Source organism: Budorcas taxicolor, chromosome 19, assembly GCF_023091745.1.
Source record: "Budorcas taxicolor isolate Tak-1 chromosome 19, Takin1.1, whole genome shotgun sequence".
NCBI lineage: Eukaryota > Metazoa > Chordata > Mammalia > Artiodactyla > Bovidae > Budorcas > Budorcas taxicolor.
The window spans coordinates 51978690-52005186 of NC_068928.1; the positions used below are offsets into that span (position 1 = coordinate 51978690).

At 46.0% G+C, this 26497-nt stretch overlaps 1 protein-coding gene across 4 annotated transcripts in view; it reads left to right on the plus strand.

The window, feature by feature from the left end:
- The window catches only part of TBC1D16 (TBC1 domain family member 16), an 87863-nt gene that overhangs the window by 49351 nt on the left and 12015 nt on the right, over positions 1–26497 (plus strand). For 3 of the 4 annotated variants that reach the window (XR_008201006.1, XM_052657433.1, XM_052657435.1), the window contains exons 4-8: positions 22502–22648; positions 23716–23863; positions 24824–24991; positions 25527–25675; positions 26297–26431. Coding sequence is in view for 3 of the 4 variants with exons in the window: in XM_052657433.1 (XP_052513393.1) it covers positions 22502–22648; positions 23716–23863; positions 24824–24991; positions 25527–25675; positions 26297–26431 (747 nt within the window). In the remaining variant the exon portion in view is untranslated. The remainder of the gene's footprint in view (positions 1–22501; positions 22649–23715; positions 23864–24823; positions 24992–25526; positions 25676–26296; positions 26432–26497) is intronic. The other variant, XM_052657436.1, reaches the window with a different exon arrangement.

Below are 26497 nucleotides of genomic sequence, written 5' to 3' on the forward strand. Positions count from 1 at the left end.
TGGTGCTCTGAACAGAATTCAGGTTTGTGGGGTCCGCCGTGTGGATGGAATTTCAGTGAATGTAAATAGTAGCCAACACTCCACCCAAGAGTGCAAGGGATTTTTAATTAATTGTCATTATGATTTGCGGTCTTGGGTCAGGAGTGGTAGAGAGTGGCAACCAACATTTCCTCTGAGGCCCCTCGGCACCCAGGGCCCAGTCATCGGCCCCTACCCTTGATACCAGCACCTGGTGTGGAGTCCTGAGTCACCCACGGCTCCCCTGCCAGCCTGCAGAGACTGAGGGTGCTGGGCCAGACACAGGAGGGCACAGCAGGGCTACCCCTGGGCCATCGTCAGTCTGAGTGTCCCAGATGGCATGTTGGGCAGAGTCTGTCAGGACTGGCTGTCTCTGCCTCTGGGGCTCCTGGATGGTTCATGGGACTGGCTGAAAAATAAGAAGGAGCCACATGGAAGGTGCAAAGCCCAGAGCTCAGAATCCAGAAGGTTCTGGCTCCCAGCTCCTCACTCCCTCCCACCAGCTGTGCTTCTCAGCTGGTCCCTCAGTGTCTTCGTTAGGAAAATGAACCCACTGGCTTCCTGATTTTTGAGGTGCTTCTGTAACCTCAAGCTCTTTCTCTGAAGAAACCTTACTTACCCTGACTCATGCCGCAGCACTCCAACACCCCATTGCCCTTCCCCTAGAGGCTTCTTTCTGGAAGGACAGTCCAGCCCAGCAGGTATAGTCCACTGATTCATGTGATGGCCAAGCAGTCCTTGCCTGAAGCTGAGAGAGAAGGCGGGCTTGGGCTGAAAGCCTGAGAAAGAGTTCATGAAATTTAATCAGATGCCTAAGGGGAACACCTAAATTTAGTCAAATTATTATTAGTATTCATTCCATTTTTAAATTGCCTAGGGGAACATCACCGAAAAAGTTGGGAACCACCAGCCTGAGTGGTGATGGTTTTGTTCTGCAGACCTGGGGGACCTGCCAAGGGACTGCAGAGGTCCTGACCTACCACACAGCTGCTGCCCCCAGCACCCACACTGTGAGCCACTTTTGGGGGTGCAGGGATACCTGACCCAGAGGGTCCAGGTAGAGCGGGTGCCCAAGGTGGGGTCAGGCAAAGCTTATGTATTTAGCCATGATAGACGCATACAGATTCATAGGGACCTAGGCTTCATCAGCCCTAGGCTCTGGTCAGCAGAGCCCCCCTGCCCACCCATAGCAAGGTCCCTGGTCAGCGAACCCCTAGCCCCCAAGAGTCCGCTTCTTGTTACTGAGTCTCTGCCCTCCACCTCTACTGGTTCTGCAGGCTGGGCTGGGTTTTTGGAGGAGGACCATAGAGTCCCTTCCCTGTGTGACTCGGGCCCAATAGATGGTAGGTGACTTTTAGAGGGTGATGGGCAGTTTCAGTTTTTACAGGAAAACCATACAAGATTAATGTGATGCCTTTTTAAAATTAAAAAAAAAAGTTAATTGAAGTATAATTGATTTATTATATTGTGTTAGTTTCATGTATACAGCATAGTAGTTCAATATTTTACAGATTATACTCCTTTATAGGTTATTACCTATAATAGGGCTTCCCTGGTGTCTCAGAGGTTAAAGCGTCTGCCTGCAATGCAGGAGACCTGGGTTTGATCCCTGGATTGGGAAGATCCCCTGGAGAAGGAAATGGCAATCCATTCCAGTATTCTTGCCTGGAGAATCCCATGGACGGAGAAGCCTGGTAGGCTACATACAGTCCATGGGGTCGCAAAGAGTTGGACACAACTGAGCGACTTCATTTACTTTATAGGTTATTACAAGACAATGGGTATAATTCCCTGTGCTATACAGTATATCCCTGTTGCTTATGTATTTTATATATAATAGCTTGCATCTGTTAATTCCATACCCCTATGTGTCCCTTCCCCTTCCCTTTCCTCTTTGGTAAACACAAGTTTGTTTTCTATACCTGTGAGTCTATTTCTGTTTTGCATATGCACTCCTTTGTATTATTTTTTAGATTCTACATATAAGTAATAACTTGCAGTACTTGTCTTTCTCTGATTTATTTTACATAATATAATATTCTCTGAATCCATCCACGTTGCTGCAAATGGCAGAATTTCATTTTTTATTGCTGACTAATATTCCAGTGTGTGTGTGTGTGTGTGTGTGTGTGTGTGTGTGTGTGTATCTCGCGTCTTTTTAATCCAGTTGTCCATTGATGGGCAGTTGGATTGCTTCATGTCTTGGCTATTGTAAATAGTGTTGCTACGAATGTTGAGATGAATGTATATTTTTGAATTAATGTTCTTGTTTTTGTTTCCGGGTATATACCCAGGAGGAGAATTGCTGGATCATATGACATGTTTATTTTTAGGCTTTTTTTAATTTACTTTTTTGAGGGTTTTTTTTTTTTAATTGAAGGATAATTGCTTTACAGAATTTTGTTTTCTGTCAAATATCAATGGAAGCTCTGTACTGTTTTCCATAATGACTGCACCAATTTACAAGGTGGCTTTTTTTTTCAAGGTGCCTTTTTATGACAGTAAATTACCTGACCTGCAAGGTTCTTTCTACTCCCAGCCAACACTTGGATTACAATTGAATGTTGGTCCCATGGAAACGACACAGGAACATGTCTCACACTCAGGTGTTTGTGACAACCTCTGTTTCCTCTCCTGTCCTGCCCGCTCCCCCCGTCTTCCTCTAACATCACTTAGTTGGCTTGGGCTGGAGTCGTAGTTTCATTTTGAAAGGGTCACGTGACTGGCCGTGAGGCCTGGTCTGCTGACAGTGAGGATGCCCCCGCCTGCGAACGTGTGTGCTCTGCCTGCCTCTGCAGCTCAGGGTGTTGTCTGGGTGGCCGCTGCGGACCTTGCCGTGAACAGGGTCTAGGTCTCACCGGAACTTGTGTCGCTCGTGGTTTTCTCAGTCCTACAAAACTTCCCAAGGGCAACCATCAATGGGCTGAGTGTATGTGGCTAACAAGAGCACTTAGTTTAGAAATATCTTATTTTCTTACCCATGTGAAGTTCCTGTAAAATCTGGGGGAGATGTGTGGCTCTGTTTTGTCCTTTTTGTGTTTAGAAAGCTGTCTCTGCTATTGTCTTCTCAATGAAGTCTGTCTCCAGGATGAAGTCAGTTGGGAATGAAACAGAACAATTGGTTCTCAGAAGCCTGGTTCGGGAGCAGCTAGGAATGGTCTCTAGGCTGCTTGGGCTATTAATTATTTTGCTTTATTTATTAGAGGTACCCAGCATCCCTTAGCCTCCAAGCATATTTGCAAAATGCCTTAAGGGAAAAAGAAAAACAAATGATTTCTGCCATCAGAGTCTCCAGCCCATAATGAATGATACTGTATAATAATGTTAAGTGGGAAAAGCCCCACATAGGATCCCGTGTACACCCTGAGTCTACCTGTGTGACCACCATAGATGCATATGATACATGGATGCTCAGAAACTCATGAAAGCAGTCGGCTTGGCTGAGTGAAATTTTTCTTAGTTTTACTTAGAAATCTGATGATGTCATGCTATTTGACTCAGAAAAAAAAAAAAAAGAAAATTAGAAGAAAAACAGCACCCAGAGGGCTAGTGGGTTCTCTCCTCCTACCTGCCAGCACCACTCCCCCTGGCTGGCCAATGGAGAAGAGAGGCCTAGCCTGGTTATCTTTTCCTAAATTGTGTTGGTAATAAACCTGAATAACGTGCCTGCTCTCCTCCTCCCCGTGATTTACACCTTTCATAATTAGCCCTGTGCGGCATCAGAGCCGCCCAGCAGAGTTAATGGCCTGAGCTCAGCCACTGTCCTCCTGGCTCCCAGGAGAGCTGAGCTCTCTGCACCAAGAACTGTGATTGAAGTCGGGCCGGCCCATCCTTCCTGTGGCTCTTGAGCCCCTTGAGAGGGACGGGAAAGCTATGTTGATCTCAAGTGTGGCTGATGACACCCCCAGCTCAGCCAGGGCAGGTTCTGGGAGCTGAAATATCAGGATCCAGGGCTTCTATTCTGATAAGTTCCCATTTCCACTTATGTCAGAGATGACCCCTTGAGCCCAACAGAACTAAGTTCCCGTGGTGATCGTCAGCACCAGGGTCTCCTAAAAGACTGGGAAGGGAAGTTGCCGCAATTGCTAACGTTTAGTGCTCTGGCCAGCCATTCTGGAAGCGACATTGATTGACTGTCTCTGGGTGCATGGCGGGTGGCGGGGGGGATCTGCCAGCAAACCCCAGAGCAGGGCCCCACAGTGTCCAAGGTCAGTAGAAACCAGGCAGAGTCCATCCCAGAGGGTAGATTCAGCTGCCACTATGTGTGTATGCTTGTGTGTTTGTGTGCATGTGTGTGTGATGTTAATTACAGCAGACGTGCCTACAGCTTTGCTTGCAACAGTCAGCTTAGAAATGGCCAGAATTTGAGAGCCTAATAGGGTCTCAGAGATCAGAATCCAGCCACTGTCACCTCCATTTTACTGAGCGAGGGATTAAGGTGCAGAAAGTGAGACTTCCTTTGTCATCCATCTGCAGCCTCCTCCGTGCCAGGCCCTTATGGGGTGAAGGTTACAAAGACAGTTAAGACAGCATCCCTGCTGGAGGGCATGACATGTCAGGAGTGGCTCAGAGGCTGGGAAAGGGCTCAGGGCCAGGGGGATGAGGGGTCAGGGAAGGTGGGCTCCCTGTCAATGGTGGAGGGCAGCTGCCCCACACCCAGCCTTGCTGCCCCGTCCCTCCTCCTGGTTAACAGAGTCCTAGTGAGGCTCCCAGAGTCAGGGTACAGGGAACACAGATAAGACAATCTCTCCCTGAAGTCGTCACTCATAGAGGGCTCTGCCAGACCCCAAAGAATGAGGAGCAGAGAGGTGCAGGGGACATAATGGTGCAGGGGAGGAGGGCGTGTGTGTGTGTGTGTGTGTGTGTGTGTGTGTGTGTGCTCTCTCAGTCATGTCGGACTCTTTGCGACCCCATGGAGTGTAGCCCACCAGGTTGCTCTGTCCATGAGATTTTCCAGGCAAGAAGACTGGAGTGGGTTTCCATCTCCTACTCCAGGGGATCTTCCTGACCCAGGGATCAAACCCATGTCTGCACCACCTGGGAAGCTGGCAGGGGAGGGGAAATGAGTGCAAAAACTCAGGTATGGGACTTGAGTTGGGAACAGCAAGCACTCTGGAGCCTGAATTTGCAAGGAGGTGACTGGGCTGGCTGCGGTGTTGGAAGGCAAAGGACATCCCGCCCAGTACTGACCTCCCAACAGCCACAGGCTGCTGGCAGAACAGCAGGCTGCACCTAACAAGCAGACAGATTAGCAATGTCCACTCAGTGTGTCTTGGGCCCTCAGCCCTGTCCCAGTGCTTTCCTCTCCCATCTCCCCATTTTATGGCTGAGAAGGCCAGGGCCCAGTAGAGGAGATAACTGGCCCAAGACCACATAGGCTGGCTGAGGAACCAAGCCAGGACTGGTCCCAGGCCTTCCAGGCTCTACGCTGAGCGAAGGGAGGATTTCCCATCCAGTTTGTCTTTGGCAGAAAGGATGTAGCCATACCCCAAACATGCCTGATGTGGCTGTTCATGTCTCAGTACTTAAACACACGTGTGTGCGTGCTGCCGTGATGTGTCCCCCAGTATCCTCATTCCCTTTAGAACTCTCCTTCCTGTATTTTTAGTTGGCTGCTTGTCAGTCAAGCAACATTTGGAAGCCCTATGTGAGTAAATGCCGTGTGGTTAGTACGTGATAGAGGATAGAAACAGATGCTTTCTGGGGACTTCTCTGGTGGTCCAGTGGCTAAGCCTCTGTGCTCCCAACGTAGCGGGCCCAGGTTTGATCCCTGGACAGGGAATTAGATCTCACATGTCACAACTAAGACCTGCACAGTCAAATAAGTAAATAAAAATAAATATTTTTTTTAAAAGAGAGAGATGCTTTCTACTGCTGCACAAGAGATAATTTAGTATAGTGGTCAGGGCACAGTGTGGCCTTGCACAATGACTGGGCCTCTCTGGTGTCAGCTGTCACATCTGAAAAGTGGGCATGCTAGCAGCGATGTAGTGGAGATGCTGTATGTATCTTTAGGACCTAAACTGCTCTGTACGTGTTGGTTCTTACTTTATCCTGTCCTCTAGGTTTTGTCTGGGCAAGGTACAGTTAGTAAGGTCAAGGTCACAGGATGACCTATATGTAGACTAGTTAGCTTTTTGGAAACAAAGCAGAACTCAGAAACGCCCAGTGTAGTGAAGCTGGCATCATGGACCAGCCTGCATGATGTCCCCCATGCCCTGGCTGGCCACCTGGCCTAGGAATGGGTGGAGACTGTGGGGGCGCAGGACATCAGTACTCGTGACCAAGAGAGGCTTGTTGTCCTGAGACCCAGAGGCTTAGCCAGGTCGCTGCAGAGCCCCATCCAATCCAAAGGAGCTTTGAAACAGTCCCTCGCTCGCCATGGTCCAGAGTGGTACTCATCTCCCCATATGTGGGCAGAGGCAGGCTTCGTCAGAAAGTGCATCTGTGCTGAGGGCTCTAGGGACAAAACTTCTCAGCTGTCAGTGGCAGGTTTGGGTGGTTGAGGGCCTGAAGCTGGTGACACGCAGACGGAGTTGGTGGCAGACTAGAGTAAAAGATCTTCGTCTTTCCCAGTCACAGCGGACCTGTTGTGGCCACGGCTCTCTGAATGCCCCCTCCTACGTTACTCATCCTTTAAAATCAGGAGCCTGGGGCTCCCAGAACATCCGGGTTGCCCAGGTTTCCTTCTTTTAAGCAATCTTTTTGTCTGACAATTGGGTCTTCACAAGGGCCCTGGCAGCCCTTTAAGTAGGCGCCGCAGGATGCGAGAGTTCTGAGGAAACTTCGCTGCTAGTGGGGCCAAGTGTGTGACCGTGCGGGGCGAGTGCCACAGCTATGCCAGCTGGCCGACTCTCCCCACCGGGTGGATTACACAAGATCGCCTTGTTTGTTCTTCCTCGAACCCCTCAGGCGGATTTTGGACTTCGACGTTACCAAGTAGGAAGACAAAAAGACTAAACAAAAACTTGCTTCCCCGAAACCCGAAGCCCTGTTGGTGGGGAGGGAACACTGCCCAGACGAAGGGGCCTTTCTGGGCCTTTTTGTTTTTTTAAAAACAATATTGGTTCCTTTCTAAAATATTTATCTATTTTTGGCTACTCTGCTCAGCTTGAGGGATCTCAGTATCCTGATCAGGGATTGAACCAGGTCCATGGCAGTGAAAACCTGGAATCCTAACCATGAGGGCATCGGGGAACTCCCGTTGGGTCTTTGTGGGCTTTGCCTTCTCTCAGGGTCCCTGAGGGCAGCAGCGGAACAGCCCAGCTTCTCCCAGGGGTCACTTTAAAGAAGAGGCAGTAGATAGGGGGAGGGAGGTTGCCCCAGGGGCAGTACAGAGGTTTCCCCCCACCCCCGCCAACCAGTTCAGAGATGGAAATAGGACAGGAGTTCCACAGGGAGACGTCACGCATAGTCACTTTGGAAGCAGAGCAGCCAGCCTTCTACCCACTCTACTGATGTTCTTAAACTTATCCCACAAACTCTTCATTATCCTCAATAATGCACCTCCGTGGCAGGGTTTCCTTCCTTCCCACCTGTTGCTCTGCATGGCCTTTGCATGGGTCAGGGGCTGGCCAGTCCTACAGCTGATCCAGCATGGGCATCCACCCCAGGAAGATGAAGGAAAGATAAGAAAATATTATTTGGAGAGGGGGGAACTAAGAATTCTAAATCAGAAAACTATTGTTTTTTTAAAAAAAAAAATATTATTACTGGGATAAAACACAATTTACTATTGCAATCATTTTTGGAGTTTAAAAATTTTTTTAATTGGAGGAATACTGCCTTACAATATTTCACTGGTTTCTACCACATAACAATGTGAATCAGTCATAATTTATATATATATATATATATATATATATATATATATATATATGTATATGCCCTCTTGCGGAGAAGGCAATGGCACCCCGCTCCAGTAGTCTTGCCTGGAAATCCCATGGATAGAGGAGCCTGGTAGGCTGCAGTCCCTGGGGTCGCGAAGAGTAGGACACGACTGAGCGAATTCACCTTCACTTTTCACTTTCATGCACTGGAGAAGGAAATGGCAACCCACTCCAGTGTTCTTGCCTGGAGAATCCCAGGGATGGGAGAGCCTGGTGGGCTACCGTCTGTGGGGTCACACAGAGTCGGACACGACTGAAGCGACTCAGCAGCAGCCCTCTTGAGCCTCCCTCACCTGCCCCATCCCACTCCTCTAGGTCATCACAGAGGGTCAGGCTGGGCTTCCCATGTTATAGAGCAACTCCCCCCCCATCTCAACCATTTTTAAGTGTACAGTTTGTAATATAAAGTACATTCACACTTTTGTGCCATCATCCATCTTTAGAACTCTTTCATCTTGAAAAACTGAAGCTCTATTCATTAAACTCTTAACTCCACATTCTCTCTCTCCTCTAGCCTCCAGTAACCTTAATCTGCTCTCTGTCGCAATGAATTTGGCTCTTCCAGGCACTTCATTTAAGTGAAATCCTCCTTTTGTGGCTGGCTTACCTCACTGAGCATAAAGTCTTCATGGTTCATTCATACTGTAGCCTGTGTCAGGACTTTGTTCCTTTTTAAGATGGACTAATATTCCATTGTATGTGGTGACCACGTTTTGTGTATCCATTCATCTGTTGATGGACACTTTTTTTTCATATATTTTAGAGACATGGGTATTATGAATAAGGCTGCTATGAACATTGGTTTACAAATATCTGTTTGGGTCTCTGCTTTCGATTCTTTGGGACGACCTGATTAAAATATCAATGAAAAAAGAGAAGTGTTGGTTGTTCAGTCATGTCCTACTCTTTGCAGCCCCCATGGACTGTAGCCCACCAAGCTCCTCTGTCCACGGATTTCCAAAATATCAGTGCCAGGGCCCTTCTTAGAGTAACTCCAGCCAGCCCTTCTGGCTTCCTTATTATTCCTTCTGCTTGTGCCCAGGCTCTTCCTTCTACCCAGAGACACGCAGGACCAACCCCTGTGCCACTGTGCTGGGACTGAGCCTTTCCAGGGGCCACACCCGCTGCTCTGGGTGCTGCCTTCCTCTGACGCCTCCAGTTCTTCGTGACTCTCTGACAGCAGTACCTGGTCCGTGTGGTGTTATCATCCACGTGCTCATGGTCCTCAGCTTAGCTTTCCTATGAGATTCCCATCCTCTGGTGGGCAGGGGGTCAGCTTCTTCACGTCCTCCTTGAATGAAGTCAAGTGTTATAGAGAAGAGTGACTGATTGACTGTAATGAAAGGGAAAGAAAGTGAAGTCGCTCAGTCGTGTCCGACTCTTTGTGACCCCATGGACTCTAGCCTACCAGACTGCTCTGTCCATTGGATTTTCCAGGCGAGAGTATGGGAGTTGGAGAAGGCGATGGCACCCCACTTCCTAGGGAAGTCATTAATGAGTCCAGGTGAATAAACGATTACACTGTTCTTTTGTAATTGTGCCTGGGCCATTCTAAAATGGTGTCTGCAAGCTACTTTTTAAATACATGAACGCATGAAGCAAGGTAAGAATCCCCAAGCTGCCAACAAAGACGGCTTCTTGGAGGGCACACTGGACAGGATAGGGAGGTGTTGGGAGGGGCTTTTCCACTGCTGATTTTGCACACTTTAGTATTTTTTTAATTTTTAACCACAAAAATGAATTTGTTACTTACAATATTAAGTAATAAAAAAGCAAGGACTCTATTTTTAATGGAAAATTATTTGTAATATGAGATCATTTCCATTCCTTCACTAGGAGGAAAGTTAAACTCAACAATGTAGGAGCAAAATGAATTTCTCTTCCCAGGGTAATGCCATTTTCCCCATAGTGATGGGTGCCTTTTTCCAGCGTGCGTTGCTTACTCGACCTATTAATGCTCTCTGCACTCTCTGCTTTACTGGCTTTCTTCCCCGCCTCAGGCCTCACCCAGGCTCCCCAAGACCACCCTCAGGAGTGTCTGCCCTCAGCCCCTCAGCCTCCCGCCTCTGTGTCCACATCCCCATGACACAGTCACTCCCTGACATGCCTTCCCCTCGTTCTCCACCAGAATGAAAGTCTAAACGTCTGGCAACATTCAGCTGTCCCCAGAACAGGGAGGCACTGAGAACTTTGTGTTGAATAAACAAATATTGGCTGAGGTCACGCTTTGTGCCTTTGCCAGGAGATGTTCAGGCTGAATCAGACAAGGGAGAGGGGGGACACAGGGACTTCTTTTTATTGAGATATCATTCACATAAAGTAAAACTCACCCTTTATTTCTTTTTTTAAAATATTTTATTGTAGTACATGTTGCATGAATTGAGACACAGATCTTGTTTACTTTTTGGCCATGCCACTCAGCATGAGGGATCTTAGTTTCCTGATCAGGGATCGAACCCACACCCCCTGCAGTGGAAGCGCAGTCTTTATCAGTGGGCCACCGGGGCAAAGTTCCAAAATTCACCCTTTAAAACTATACAAAGCAATGGCGTTTAGTTCATTCACAAAGTTGTACGACCAGCCCCACAATCAATTTCCGGAATATTTTCAGCATTCCAAAACAGTAACTCCGAAACCATCACAGTTAAAACTCACTCCTGCCTTCCCTTGGCTTGTACCAGCCACTAATCTGCCTTCTTTCAGTGGGTTTTTCTGCTCTGGATATTCCATATGAAAAGTGAAAGTGAAAGTCATGTCTGACTCTTCGCAACCCCATGGACTATACAGTTCATGGAATTCTCCAGGCCAGAATACTGGAATGGGTAGCCTTTCCCTACTCCAGGGGATCTTCCCAACCCAAGAATCAAACCCAGGTCTCCCGCATTACAGGCAGATTCCTTACCAGCTGAGCTATCAGAGAAGCCTAGGTGTGTGGCCTTGTGTAACTTGTTTCTCTCACTTAGTATGTTTTCAAGATTCCTCTATGTTGTGGCACGTATCAGTATTTCACTAATTTTATGCCTAACTAATATTTCATTGTATGGATGTACTGCATTATGTTTATCCATTTTTCAATTGATGGACATTTGTGTCATATCCCCTTTGGGGCTATTATGAATAATGCTGCTATGCACATTAATTCATATACAAGTTTTTGTGTGGATATATATTTTTAATTTTTTAGGAGTGGAACTGCTGGGTCCTATATGGTAAATCCATATTTAACTTTTGAGAAACTTCCAAAGTATTTTCCACAGTAGTTGCACTAATTTTTATCCCCATCAGCAATGTACAAGGGTTCTAATTTCTCCACATCCTCACTGACACTTATATTTTCCATCTTTGGTTTTTATTATAACCATCCTAGTATGTGAAATGGTACAATATTTCACTGTAGTTTTGACTTGCATTTCCCTCATGGCTAATGATGTTAGGCATCTTTTTATGTGCTTAATGGTCATTTGAATATTTTCATTGGAGAGACATCTATTCAGGTAGATCCATTGTTTAGTTGGGTCAGTTGTCTTTTTGGTGTTGTGTTCTAAATTTTTCTTTTTAAAAATATAGTCCTTTATCACATATGTGATTTCAAATGTTTTCTCCCATTCTATGGGTTGTCTTTTTTACTTTCTTGATAATTTTCTTTGAAGCTCAAAAGATTTTAATTTTGACAAAGTCCAGTTTATCTCTTTTTTTCTTGGATTGCTTGTCGCTTTTGATGTCATTGAATAAACCATGGCCTAATCCAAGGTCATGAAGATTTATGCCTATGCTTTTTCTAAGAGTTTTATAGTTTTAGCTCTTCCATTTAGATCTTTGATCCATTCTGAGTTAATTTTTTGTAATGGTATGAGGTAAGGGTCCAAATTCAATCTTTTGCACATAGATATCTAGTTGTCCCAGCACCAGTTGTTGAAGACTATTCTTTCTCCCACTGAGTTGTTTTGGCAACCTTGTTGAACACCAATTGGTCATCAATGGATGAATTTATTTCTGGACTGTCAGTTCTATTCCATCGGTCAATATATCTTGTCATTATGGCAGTACCTCTTTATAGGGAGTTTTGAAACTGGGAAGTGTGAGTCCTCCAACTTCATTCGTCTTTTATAATATTGTTTTGGCTATTCTGGGTCCTCTTGCATTTCCATATTATGTTTAGACCAGCTTGTCAATAACTCCAAAAAAGGCAAGTAGGATTTTGTTGGGGATTGTGTTGAATGTATGAATTAATTTGGGAGTACTGCCATCTTAACAATATGAAGTCTTCCAATTCATAAGCATGGGATGACTTTCCATTTGTTTCAGTTCAGTTCAGTCACTCAGTCATGTCTGACTCTTTGTGACCTCATGAACCACAGCACGTCAGGACTCCCTGTCCCTCACCAACTCCTGGAGCTTAATCAAACTCATGTCCATCGAGTTAGTGATGCCATCCAACCATCTCATCCTCTGTCATCTCCTTCTCCTTCTGCCTTCATTCTTTCTCACCATCAGGGTCTTTTCCAATGAGTCAGTTCTTTGCATGAGGTGGCCAAAGTATTGGAGCTTCAGCTTCAACATCAGTCCTTCCAATGGATATTTAGGACTGATTTCCTTTAGGATGGACTGGTTGGATCTCTTTGCAGTCCAAGGGACTCTCAAGAGTCTTCTCCAACACCATAGTTCAAAAGCATCAATTCTTCAGCACTCAGATTTCTTTGTAGTCCAACTCTTATATCCACACATGACTACTGGAAAAACCATAGCTTTGACTAGATGAACCTTTGTTGGCAAAGTAATGTGTTTGCTTTTTAATATCCTGTCTAGGTTAATCATAGCTTTTCTTCCAAGGAGCAAGTGTCTTTTAATTTCATGGCTGCAGTCACCATCCACAGTGATTTTGGAGCCCAAGAAAATAAAGTCTGTCACTGTTTCCATTGTTTCCCCATCTATTTGCCATGAAGTGATGGGACCAGATGCCATGATCTTCGTTTTCTGAATGTTGAGTTTTAAGCCAACTTTTTCACTCTCCTCTTTCACTTTCATCAAGAGGCTCTTTAGTTCTTCTTCACTTTCTGCCATAAGGGTGGTGTCCATTTGTTTAGGTCTTTTTAAATTTGGCTCAACAGTGCTTTTGTGGTTGCTATGTAAGTCTTTTACTTTGTGTGTGTGTGTTGTAAATGGAATTGCTTTCTTAATTTAGTTTTTGGGTTGTTCATTGCTAGTGTATAGAAATGCAATTAATTTTTGTATATTGATCCTGTATCCTTCAACTTTGCTGACTTCATGTATCAGTTCTAACAGGTTTTTTGTGTGTGTGGATATGAATTCCTAAGGATATTCTATATGCAAAATCCATCATCTGCAGATAGAGATAATTTTTACTTCTTTCCTTCAGTCTGGATGCCTTTTTGCTTCTTTGCTTTTCCTTGTCTAATTGCCCTGAGCAGAACCTTCAGTAGAAGAGAAGGGGTGAGGGCAGACATCCTTGTCTTGTTCCTGATCTAAGGGGGAAAGTTTTCAGTCTACCGTAGAGTATGATGTCAGCTGTGGGTTTTTATAGATGCCCTTATTAAGATTGAGGAAGTTCCTTTCTATTTTTAGTTTGGTAAGTGTTTTCATCATGAAAAGGAGTTGGATTTTTGTCAAATGTTTTTTTCTGCTGCTATTGAGATGGTTGTGTGGTTTTTGTTCTTTATTAATCTGGTGTATTACATGACTTGATCTTCATATGTTAAACCACCTTTGCATTCCTGGCATAAATCGCACTTGGTCATGGTGTATAATCCTTTTTAGATGTTGTTGACTTTGATTTGCTAGTATTTTGTTGAGAATTTTGTGTCTCTGTCATGAGGGATATTCATTAGGGCCTAGAATGCTCTGTTCTTGTGATGTCTGTCTGGTTTGGGCATTAGGAACTGACTTAATGCAAAGTCCAAAGCAAAACACACCAAAGAGAATGATAAATTTCTAAGGATTTTGCAAGAAATAAGGGAAAATCAGCATATTTGGGGTACCTGTGACACATCAGATACTCTCCTTAGCAGCTTCCCTAACATCAAGGGAAGACAGAGAAACTGGGTCTCGGAGAGTGAAAAGAACAGGAATAGAGGCTAGAGGGCAGGTAACCCAGGGGGAGGAACCCAAGGAGGCAACTGCATGGAGAGAGGGCCTTATAAGGTAGAAAGGATGTGAGTTGTCCAGTTGTCCTGAGATATAGTGGGACTATATAAAGGGGTATAACTTGATTGAATAATATTCTCCTAAATCCATATCCACCTGGAACCTCAAAACTCGGCTTTATTTATAAAGAACATCTTTGCAAATGTAATTAGTTATGATGAGATCATTCTGGATTAGAGTGAGCCCTAATCCAATGACTGGTGCCCTTACAAGAAAATAGAACAGAGACACAGAGAGCCACACCCAGAGGGAAGAAGGCCCTGTGAACAGGTAGAGACTGGAGTGATGTGTCACGTGCCAGTGAAAGCCAGAGACTCCACCGAAAGCTGGAAGAGGCAGGGAAGGATCATCCCCAAGGCCTTCCCAGGGAGCTTGGCCCTGCTGACACCTTGCTTTCAGACTTCTGGTCTCCAGAACTTCGAGAGAGAAATTTCTGTTGCTTGAAGCCATACAGTGTGATGCAGTGATACAAGGAGGTGTGGGCAAAAATGAGCTGATATTACCTTGCACCAGGCTGAGGACTGGGGCTTCACTGGTGGACAAAACCTGATGGCTGACGGTTTCAGATCCAGGAGCATGGGGCAATGGGGAGCAGTAGGTATGTTTTCAGGGGCATTCTTTAAGAGATAGTTTTTAAAATAGAGTTTTATTTTCCTCTGTATCTTCCTTTATTTTCTTTTTAAGTCATTGCCTTTGTCTCTGGAAGTCACACACATCATAGGTGTCAGGAATTTGAGCTTTGGATGAGCCTTTGCCATTTACCACCTGTGAAATTTGAGGATGATGTTCCTGGTCTCAGTCTTCTTAGCTATAAAATGGGGTTAATAATATCTCCTTCATAGTGTTAGCATGAGAAAATCTTTAAAGCAATCAGCAGAGCTCCTGGCACATAGGAAACCTCAAATAAATGGTAACCAAGATAATGATTGGTTATTGATACCTGACTTTTTCCTTTTTTTCTTTTCAAAATTATCCTTATTGGTTTTACAATATAAAGGCTAATATGGACTTGTTTAAAAAAAGATGGAAGATCAACTTATTATTTCTGAGTATTGAAATGATACATTATTCTTTTTAGAAAATATGTAAGATAAAGAACAAGATGAAAACAAACTATAATGCCACCTAGAGATGATTTTTATTGTCATTTTGGTGTGGTTTTCTATTTATTTATGTAGATATAAAATATTTATAAATATACATTATATACAAAACTATGTTGTATCATATTTCATATAATTTTCACCCTACTTTCTTGATTCAACATAATGGCATTTTCCTTCATCATTGAATACTTTAATAAAATGTTTCACACTAGTTTAATGGCGTTGTATCATATGCATGTGCTACAATATATTAAAATATCCCTGGGGCTTCCCTGGTGGTCCAGTGGCTGACTCCACACTCCCAATGCAGGGGTCCAGTTAGGGAACTAGATCCCAGATGCCGCACCTGAGTTCACATGCTGCAAATAAAAACACCCATAAATAAATAAATAAACTATTTTTAAAAGCTTAAAAAAATAAAATATTCCTTACTGTTAGAAATCTGATAATCATATTGAGTACTGGTAATTTTTTTTACAACTTTCTTGAAGTATAATTGAGTTACAATAGCTGCATATATTTAAAGTGCACAGTTTGCTGAGTTTTGACATACGTGTACACATTGTGGTTTCCGTTTCCATTTCTCTTGTGATCAATAATGTCTTATGCTTATTTGCTACCTTATTTGGCGAAGTGTCTTTTCAAACCTTTTGGCAATTTTAAACTTGTGTTGTTTGTTTTCTTTTTACTGGGCTTTGAAGGATCTTTATATATTCTGAATATAAATCCTTCATCAGTTATATATCTTCAGTTCAGTTCAGTCGCTCAGTCGTGTCCGACTCTTTGCGACCCCATGAATTGCAGCACGCCAGGCCTCCCTGTCCATCACCAACTCCCGGAGTTCACTCAGACTCATGTCCATCATGTCAGTGATGCCATCCAGCCATCTCATCCTCTGTCGTCCTCTTCTCTTCCTGCCTCCAATTACAAATATCTTTTCCCAGTCTCTGGCCTGACTTTATTTTTTTAACAATACCTTTCAAAGAGCAGTTTTTCATTTTAATGAAGTCCGATTTTCACATTTTTCTTTTATAGATCATGCTTTTGGTATCACATCTAAAGAAATTTATCTAGCAACACTATTGAATTTTAAGAGTTCCTCATACATATTCTGAATACAAGTCTTTTATTGGATATGTGTGTCATGAATATTTTTTCCCAGGCTGTGGGATGCATTTTTATTTTCTTTAATGATGTAATTTGAAGAAAAGACTTCTCAGTTATCTAATCTATTATTTATTTTATGTTTTGTGCTTTTTTTTTTTTAAAGAAAACTTAGCCTATTCTAAGGTCACAAAAGTATTCTTTTATGGATTCTTCTAGAAGCTTTACAGTCTTAAGTATTATATCTAGGTCTGTGATCTATTTTGAGTTAATTTTTGTTTATAACATGAAGAAAGTGTTGATGTTAATTTTTTCATATATTCAGATATCCAGTTGATTTAACAACATTGGTTGAAAAACTGTTCTTTTCTCCACTGAATTGTTTTTGCATTTTTATCTAATTTTTTTTTTGTCGATTATATTTGCCTATTTCTGGGCTCTCTATTTTTTTCCATTAATTAAGAAATTTGCTCTTTAACCAACACCAAACTACACTGATTACTGTAGTTTTTAATAAGTCCTCCAACTTTCTCCTCTTTTTAGAGTTGTTTTGCTCATTCTAGGACTTTTGTATTTCCATATGAGTTTTAGAGTCAGCTTGCCAATTTCTACGCAGAAAATTCTTCTGGAATTTTGATTGGAATTGTGTTGAATCTGTAGATCTATTTGGCAAGATTACCATCTTAACAATGTGACCATTTCAATCTATGGACATAGTATATCTCTTCATTTATTTAGTTTTCCTTTAATTTCTCTCAGCAAGGTTTTGTGTTTTTCAGTGTAAAGGTCTTAATGTCATTTGTTGCACTTATTCTAAATATTTTATATGGGCTTTTTGCTACTGTAAGTGGAATTTTTTATTTATTACATTTTCCAATTAAGTGTTACTAGTCTTTAATAATGCAATTAATTTTTGTATAATAACCTTTTATTTTTTTAACTCTGGTAAATTCACTGATTAGTTCTGAGTTGCTTTGTAAATTCCATGGGAATTTTTTCATGTAAACAATTATATCATCTGCAAATGGGGAGTTTTACTTCTTCTTTTCCAATATTTATGAGATTCAGTTTCTTTTCTGTCCCTTACAGAGCATAGAGCCTCCCAATCATAGGGGGAAAAAATTCAGTCTCCTACCATTGAGTGTGAGGTGAATTGTAGAATGTCTGCAGGTGCCCTCTATCAGTTTGAGATGTCCTTCAATTCCTAGTTTGCTGACAGCTCTTCTTCTGAATGAGCATTGGACTTTCCTCAGAGGCTTTTTTGTGTCTATTCACATTAAGTGTTTTTTGTAGGTAACTATGGCTGTTTTCTTAGGTTCAATACCTGGAAATGAAAGTAAAGGGTCAAAATAAATAAACATTTGTAAGGCTTTGGCATTAGATTTCCAAATTGCCATTGAGAGAAGTTTGGCTGGCATACAGTGCCCCCAGCCATGCAAGAGTACTTCCCCAAATCCTTACCTACACTGTATTTTATAAACTTTTAATTATCACCAACTTCATAGACCTCCCCCTAAATTGTATCTTGCTTCCATTTGCATTTATTTCATTACTCTGAATATGAAAACATTATTGGTTATTTGTGTTTATTCTCTAGTGATTGTTTTTTCATGTCATTTTGCCATTTTTTTTTTCCTGTTGGGCACTCATTTTTAAAATTTTTACATACATTTTTTCATACTAAGGATATTAACCCTTATCATATATATGTCTCAGTTTGTTCTTTGGCTTTTCATTTTTTAAAACAGATTTTATTTTTTTAGAGCAGTTTTAGATTCATAACAAAATTATGAGGAAAGTACAAAGATTTCCCATATGCCCCCTGCCCCAACAACATGCAAAGCCTCCCCATCACCAACATCCCCACCAGAGTGGTATGTCTGTTACACTTATAACAGTGACACATCATTGTCCCCCCTAGTTTACATTAGGATTCATTTGGTGTTGTATATTGCATGGGTTTTAACAAATGTATAACGACATGTATCCACCACTATAATATCACACAGAGTAGTTTCACTGCCCTAAAATTTTTCTGTGCTCCACCTATTCACTCCTTCACAGTCCCAATCTCTGACAACCATTGATTCTTTTACTACTATCTACATAGTTGTGCCTTTTCCAGAATGTCATAGAGTTGGAATCATATAGTATGTACCCTTTTCAGATTGACTTCTTTCACTTTCCTCCATACCTTTTTCATGGCTTGATAGCTCATTTCTTTTTCTTGCTGAATAATATTCCATCATCTGGATGTACTGGTTTGTTTATCCATTTATCTGCCAAAGGACTTCTTGGTTGCTTCCAAGTTCTGGCAATTATGACGGGCCACCGAAGGGCGGCATTAATTTCAACCACCCTCCCCCACCTCTACTCCACAGGCACACAGCACGATTTCCAAAATCTCATGCCCTTCCCAAGGCGCCATGTCCTGTGCACCCCATGGGACAGGCTAAGGTTTACGGAAACCAGATCCAGGATGGACACTCACTCTGGCAGAGTCCAGGGTGAAGGCTTCTGTTCCCCCGCTATGGTGGAAGGACTGGGGCCCAGAGGGGAAGAACCCTGGAAAGAGGGTCCCACACACACCTTCTGGCAACAACTTGCCTCTAGGCAAAAGTCTGCTTAAACCCTTTTACAACTCCTGTGGGGGAAATTATTTGCATTAATTAATTGACTAATTAATTCCAGGCACTATACTTGGAACCTACAGCTGGGGTTCCATTGACATACTGTTCAACTGACCCAAAAGGCTTAGGAGGAACAAAAGCAAGAGCCAGCTTAGAAGTTTGGATATTTAAAAATGTTAGTCTGGCCGCAATGTCTCTTTGACCTTGAGAACCACAATTCAATAATTTTGGAGGAAGGGAATTCCCAGGCAGTGGTTAGGACTATGCTTCCACTGCAGGGGGCCTGGGTTGAATGCCTGGTTGGGGAACTAAGATCCCACATGCCTCGAGGTACAGCCAAAAAAAACCCCAAAATAACAATTTTGGAGGTTTCTTCCCTCCTGCTTGAGCTTTTTCTGAAAACAGACACTATGTATCAGTTATCTATAGCCCTATAATGGAGGACTCCAAAACTTAGCAACTTAAAACCACTGCATTTAATTTGTTCACAGTTCTTCTGGCTGGACTGGGCCAAGTCTAACCATTCTACTGGGTGCTCTGGGGCTTTCTCAGGCAGCTGTCACTAACTAGGGGGTCAGCCAGGTACAGGGTGTGTCGTGGGCTCTGTGCATGAGGTTTGGAGACTGCGGTGCTGTGAGCTGGGTCTCTCTCTCCTTGTGGTCACTCATTTGTACCTGCGCTTCCTTACATGGTGATAGGAATGTGCCAAGAGGGAGAATGTAGAAGCCTCTTGAGGCCAGGCTCTGGAGCTCATAGGATGTCACTCACACCATATCCTATGGATTAAAGCCACTGAAAAGACCAGCTCAGACTCAGAGGTGGAGGAATGGACACCACCCTAGGAATCTGAGGCCATATTTAAACTCCCAACTCTGTGCCTGACATTGCTGTGATTAGCAGGTAGACAACACATCTGCTATGTTTTGCGATGACAGAGTTGACCTTTCTTATTCATTTCTGTTTTTGCATGTTGGTGATCCTCAGAAAGAAAATGCTGTATTTCTTAGAGTTTAGCATCTTCTAGTTGTACCTATAAAACAGTTTTAACTTCTAGCATATTGAGAGTTATTGCCCTAAATAAACCTTCCTTATAATTTTAATGTACCACACATAATAATTTTATGAACAAGCCAGGTTATATGCAGCACATATGAATATTCCTAAAACCAAAGGGCTTTGCATGTATAAAAAGATTTTTTTAAAAATTATACATATTTCAAATTTCCCAAGATTTTATTTCCATTTTTTTTTTCTATGACTTTAAAATTCCCAGACATTTAAAATTTCACCCCAGGCATGGGTATTAAATCTCTGTGTCCTGTGCCAGGCCTGTACTGGGAGCTGGAGATGCAGAAGAGCAAACGAGATACAGCCCTTAACCCCATGGCAATGGATCTTGAGGCAGAAGCAGATGTGGCCCTTGGTGACCTAGATGACTGTACAGACATCTGCTGCAACAGGCCCGAAATAACAAGAACCAAGGCTTCCATCAACTTTGCTCCAGTTTGAATGGTGGAACCCCAGCTGTAGGTCCCAACACAAGGTCTTGAATTAATCAATCAATCAATTAATGCAAATAATTTCCCCCGCAGGAGTTGTAAAAGGGTTCAGGCAGACTTCTGCCTGGGGGCAAGTTGCTACAGGAAGGTGTTGTGGGGGGTGCCCTCTCTCTGGGGCTCCTTCCCCTCATGGCCTCAGTCCTTCCACCACGGCAGGGGAGCAGTAGCTTCAGCCAGGACTCTGCCAGAGCCAGTGTCCATCCTGGATCTGGTTTCTGCAAACCATGGCCTGCCCTGTGGGGTGAGCAGCACGTAGCATGTTGGGAAGAGCATGCAGATTTTAGAGGATCGTGCTGTGTGTGTGTGCGTGTGGAGTGGTGGTGGGGAGGGCTGAGGTAGGGGGGACTGGAAATAATGCCACCCTTTAGTGGCCCCTCTCTGGCTGGGCTTGGAGGTGAGCCCGGATGGGCCGGCCCAGTCGGGAAGCATGCCAAGCACATGCTCTCTGGCCACTGCGGCCTCATTGTTCAATAAGCAGATTATGAAATGCTGCGAGAAGCGGCTTGGTGGGGGGCTGTCTTCAGCCCTGCGGCCTGCCTTGTTTTGCAAACAATCATTGCATAGTGCAGCCCGGTCAGGGTCCCCTCAGGAGGACAGGGAATCCCTCAGCCTTTTTGGGTCTGGGTTTGTCGTGTGGCCGCGTGCTTTAGCTTGTTTGCCTTCTTCCCCATCCGGCTGTCTGTCTTCACCTGAGTCTGTTTCCTGGGAGACCCCAGGTGCCCCTCAGAAATGGGGGGACTTGGCTCCACCCACCTCCTTAGGCAGGTAGGGAAGAACAGCACACCAGGCCCAGTGCTGTTCTAGAAGCAGCAAAGGTTCTAAGGCCAGTCTTCGTCCTCTTTGAGGAAATTCCGAATTAGACAGATGGTGGGTGAACAATCCCGAGTAGCTTCCTTTGGAGACCTGGTGCCCATCTGAGGAAGAGGCGCCTTCAGATTAATTGCCTCCGACACTTTTTATGTTCTTGGCTTAAACAGGAAAAGCGGGATAAAGCGACTGCACTCTTAGCTCTGCAGGATGTTGGGGTTGGACCGATGTTTGCCTTTACTCTATTTTAGCAGTCATCTGCTAGAGTTTACTATGAAATCTCAAGAGACGTCATTTTACCTGCTGTGTAGCTGATTCCATGAAATAAAATATTTTGCAACCGAGGGTCCAAATAAAACAATGAATTTTTTAAAGAGGCAGAATAAAAGAATGGGGTGGTATTGCTAAACTTTGAACTGAGAGGCCATCGAATACCCTGGTGAAGTATGCCACAAAGCTTGGGTTCAAATCCCAGCTCTACCACCTGCTAACTGTGTGACCTTGGACAAGTTACTTAACCTTTCTGAGCCTTAGTTCCTGTTCTGTACAATGGGGATAATAACCGCTCATTTCCTAGGATTATTGTGAAGATTATACGTGATAAAAAGCACAGGGCAAGTGGTTAACACAGAGCCAGGCTCAACTAAGTGTTTACTGGTAGTATTAATAGCACTGCAGCCGAAATGTTTCCTTATGGAATCAATATTTTTTCAGGAAAATACTGAACCAGTGTGAACTCACATGGAAGCCCCATGCTGTCTAAAACGGTCACAAAACAGGCTTCTTTTAGCAAGCCTTGAAAACCAGGGTGCCCAGCACCAAGCGCTGTTCATTCTACTAGAAGGCCTGTTATTATCTTCACTTTGCAAAGCAGGAAACAAAGGTTCAGAGAAGCTTGCTAACTTCCCCCAGGGTCACACAGCAAGGGCTCAAACCCAGTCAGTAGGACCTCAGCTGTCATTATGACAGCCTAGTGCCTTTACAGAGGTAGGACAGAATTTGGTCACAAAAGTGCTTTCCCATCCACATTAAAGTAGTTGGGCAAGACCTGTGATGGGATTCATTCATTCATTCATGGATGTTCATGGAGAACCTCTCTGCACAAGGTGCTCCGGTATGTCTCTGAGCAACACACATGTTTAAATGGTTTCCCCAAGCCCTCCCTGCCCTTCCCCCCACGACTGCACGACAGACACGTGTGGCCCTCATATGACTTGCTCCACCAGCTCCCCCTCCAGCGTGGATGCCCACCTGCAGTTCCCGGACGGCCCCCAGCGTTGGGACGAGCCGCAGAGGGCCGGCGCCCTGGAGCAGATCTGTGGTGTGTTCCGAGTGGATTTGGGCCAGATGCGCTCCCTGCGCCTCTTCTTCAGGTGAGGCCCTCTTGGCCATGTTCTGGAAGCTGCCTGTGTGCCTGCCGTGTCCCCGGGGGGCCGTGCTTGGGTCTAGGACCCTAACGTTCCCAACCGTTGCTTCCCAGCATCACTAGTGCCCTGGAGGCAGTGCCCCACAATGGCTGCCCCCCAGGAGCCGGGTCTGGGTAGCTCCCAAACTCTTTCCTCTGCCTTCAGGGTGATGGTAGCAGCTGTTGCTTGTGCTCTGGTTTGGGGCAAGATGATAAACCAGGGCTACACAGAGAGCAGTAGCTGCAGGGAGCTCCCGGTCACCCAGTCAGAGGCCCAGCTGCTCAGTGCATGCTTAGGATAGACTATGGCTTTCTAGATAGAGACACTATTTTCTTCATGATGGGGGGCCATCCCTCTCAGTTCCCCACCTAACAGCTACCTCATGTCTCTCTTCCTGAAAGCTGCAGGACAGCACCAGCCAAAGACCAGTGCTTCAAAGAAGCAATTGTGCCTCTGGGGGGGTTCCCACACGCAAAGCCCTATCCTGCGTTTCAGGAAAGGGCAGTCAAGGTTGGGTGATGGCCCTGAGCACATATAGTGAATTTCCCTGGAGGATTTTCCCAGAGTGACTTCTGTGCTAAATGGAAAGCCCACTGGAGGGGAGTCCCTTAGTGCCCACCCATCTGGGTTCCAAATCTGATTCCATGTCAGGGCATCCACCCCTAGGAGACAGATGATATGATATCATGATATCTCCATGATATCTCCATGGTATCCAGGACAGAAGGGAGGATGTGACCTGGCCGGCAGGGGTGGGGACTGAAGGCTGCTCTGGCAGATCTCCTGGGGGCGAGGACAGTCCCACCTGGGGCCTCCCCAGGAGGGAGCTGCTTTGCCTTCTTCAGCAAAGAGGGTGATGGCTTCTGTGAGGGCATAATTCTGTCTGCTTCCCGCCAGCAGCCAAACTCCTGGGGGACTTTCTGTTTCCTGCCTCTGAGGTCGAGTGATAGCGGCCTCTGATTATACTTGGAAATAAAAACCCATGTTTACATATTCATGGGTCTGTTCTCTTCCCCCCTCCAATGGCCGCTCAGCGATGAGGCCTGCACCAGTGGCCAGCTGGTCGTCGCCAGTCGGGAAAGCCAGTACAAGGTGTTCCACTTCCACCACGGTGGCCTGGACAAGCTGCCTGACGTGCTTCAGCAGTGGAAATACTGTACAGAGACGCACCTCAAAGACCAGGTAGCTAGGGAGGGGGAATGGGTGCTGCCCCCCCTTCCCCTCCCTTCCCCTCCCTTCCCCTCCCTTCCCCTCCCTTCCCCTCCCTTCCCCTCCCTTCCCCTCCCCTCCCTTCCTGCCTCCCTTCCAACCCAGACCAGAACACCCACTCTCTCCCTTGGAGTCCCAGGCCTCAAGGGTGTGACCTGTGGTCGCTGGGGGCAAACAGAGCAGCAACTTTGGGTTTAAAACATGTGCCCAGGCTTCTGGTAAAGGCAGTACTCCGCACTTGAAAAATCATGTTTTGACAAGGCTTCCTGCCATATTTTCCTCAATCTACATACAAATGTAATAAGAGCTCTTTAATTATCTGTTTAAGATAGTGTATGTGCTTATTAGAAACGGGCTGACTTTAAAATTCCTTTCCTTCCCACAGAGCCTCCTGCTGGCTTCCCTTATTACAGTAGCATGGCTTTTTTTTCCCCCTACATTGAACAACCTTTGATTTTTGAATTAAATGTCAGCTGCAGTTTTGCCCTGGATCCGTGACTGCCCGTGGAGACAACCTGACAGGCGGGCTCCCCGCTCGCAGAACAGCCATCCCTTTGTATGTGGCCAATCACATGTAATTTATTGCAGGCCCTCCCGGCAGAGGGAAGTTGGCCGTCCCAGGCATTAATTCCGTCTTTGCGGCGGGGCCGGAGGGAGAGTGGAGGGGAGAGGCGGTCGGTGGGAGTGGGCCGGGAGCCGGGAGCGCGAGGGGGGACCATGGTAAGCGGACGGTATTTTCATTTTAATTGCGTCTAATTACACTTGCCATTTAGGGGTTTGTATGCGGGGGAGAGGCGTCCCCCTCCTTTCAGAAGAGGGGAGGGGGGGAGGCGTTTACATCCCGCGAAGAGCGCGGGCTGGCTTCGAAAGCCGAGCGTCTAAGCCACTGTTACACTCCCCCCGCCCCCCCGCCCCGACGGTCCTCGCGTCCAGCAGGTCGCCGACGAAAAGACGTGTATGCAGTTCTCCATCCGGCGTCCCAAGCTGCCGTCTTCCGAGACGCACCCCGAGGAGAGCATGTACCGACGGCTGGACGTGGCGGCCTGGCTCCGCCACCTGAATGCGCTGGGGCAAGTGGAAGAGGAGTACAAGCTTCGCAAGGTGAGGCCCGGCGCGTCCGCGGGCCCGGCGGCTTCGAGGCCAGGGGTCGGGGCCGCGCCCACGGGCCGCTGCCTCCGGCCGGGTTTCGGGGACGAGGGGGGTGGGCGGCGGTCGGTCCGCTGACGCCAGCGGCTGTGTGAACGCGCCCGATAGAGCGATCAAAGCCGCTGCGATGAAAAAGCAACCTCCGGAGCGGGTTCGGGGTACCCCGCGACAGCGTGTATAGAAGAGCTCGCAGCCCGCGCCCGCGATTCCAAAACCGGGATTAAGGCCCTGACGTGAGAACGACAGGTTAATCTGAGCGCCGCACCAGGGGGGGGCATTGACATTGAAATGAGCCTGGTTTGTGTCCTGTATGGGAATGGGGGGCCGGCACTTTCCCCTTCTAAACATGTGCAAATTGCAGCGATCTGAATCAAGGCATCAGTTGTCAAGAAGGCGCAGCAAAGCCACCAAAACACAGATCTCCGGGGATTTGGGGGTGCTTTGAGCGGTCCTGCTTTGGCCCCTCCCCAACTTTTGCCGCTTCCTCCAGGCCATTTTCTTCGGCGGCATTGATGTGTCAATCCGAGGGGAGGTCTGGCCCTTCCTGCTGCGTTATTACAGCCACGAGTCGACGTCGGAGGAAAGGGAGGCGCTGCGGGTGCAGAAGAGAAAGGAATACGCCGAGATCCAGCAGAAAAGGTGACCGCGGCGCCCGACCGGGGCCCCCCTCGAACCGCGGAGGGGAAACCCTCGCCGCCCCCCCTCGGAGCCGCGGAGGGAAATGCCATTTGGAAAGGCAATTTGAGGTGCAATTCAGCATTGATAATATGTTCCCTGACCCATAGTTTCCTTGGAAAATGGGTCTCCCAGGACCGTGAGCGATGGGTCTGGATAAGTGCAGTCATTACCCCCGCGCCCGGCCCCGGGACTGGCTCTCTTTAGCTCGCATGTCAAGGTTTTAGAATTCTTTTTCAACATACTTAACGAGGCACTGACATCCCACTACTGAACGCCGGGGTGGCAGCGGGGCTGGGGTCGAGGGGAGGGCAGCAGGGAACTGGGGATGCTGAGGTCTGTTGGGCCTCCCTGACCCTGTAGTTTCGGTGAGCTCTCCCCCAGACGCTGGGACCAGTGAGACCGAGTTAATTTGGGAAAGCCTTGTGCACAACGCCCCTACCCTGCCCGGAGTCAGTGGCAGCTGGAGGGTTGGCCAACGACCCCAGTTCCCATCTTCGAGCAGGGCGGGAAAGGGCGCCCCTGGTGGCCTGGAGCGGGTGGGACGCTTGCTGACCTCCCAGCGGGCTCTCTGCTCCGTGCCAGGCTCTCCATGACCCCTGAAGAGCACAGAGCTTTCTGGCGGAACGTTCAGTTCACCGTGGACAAGGATGTGGTTCGGACAGATCGGAGCAACCAGTTCTTCCGAGGCGAAGGCAATCCCAATGTGGAGAGCATGAGGTACCGCCTCCCCAGCCAGCAGGGTTCCTTCCCAACTGGGTTTCACTCCCATCTGCCGCCCGCGGA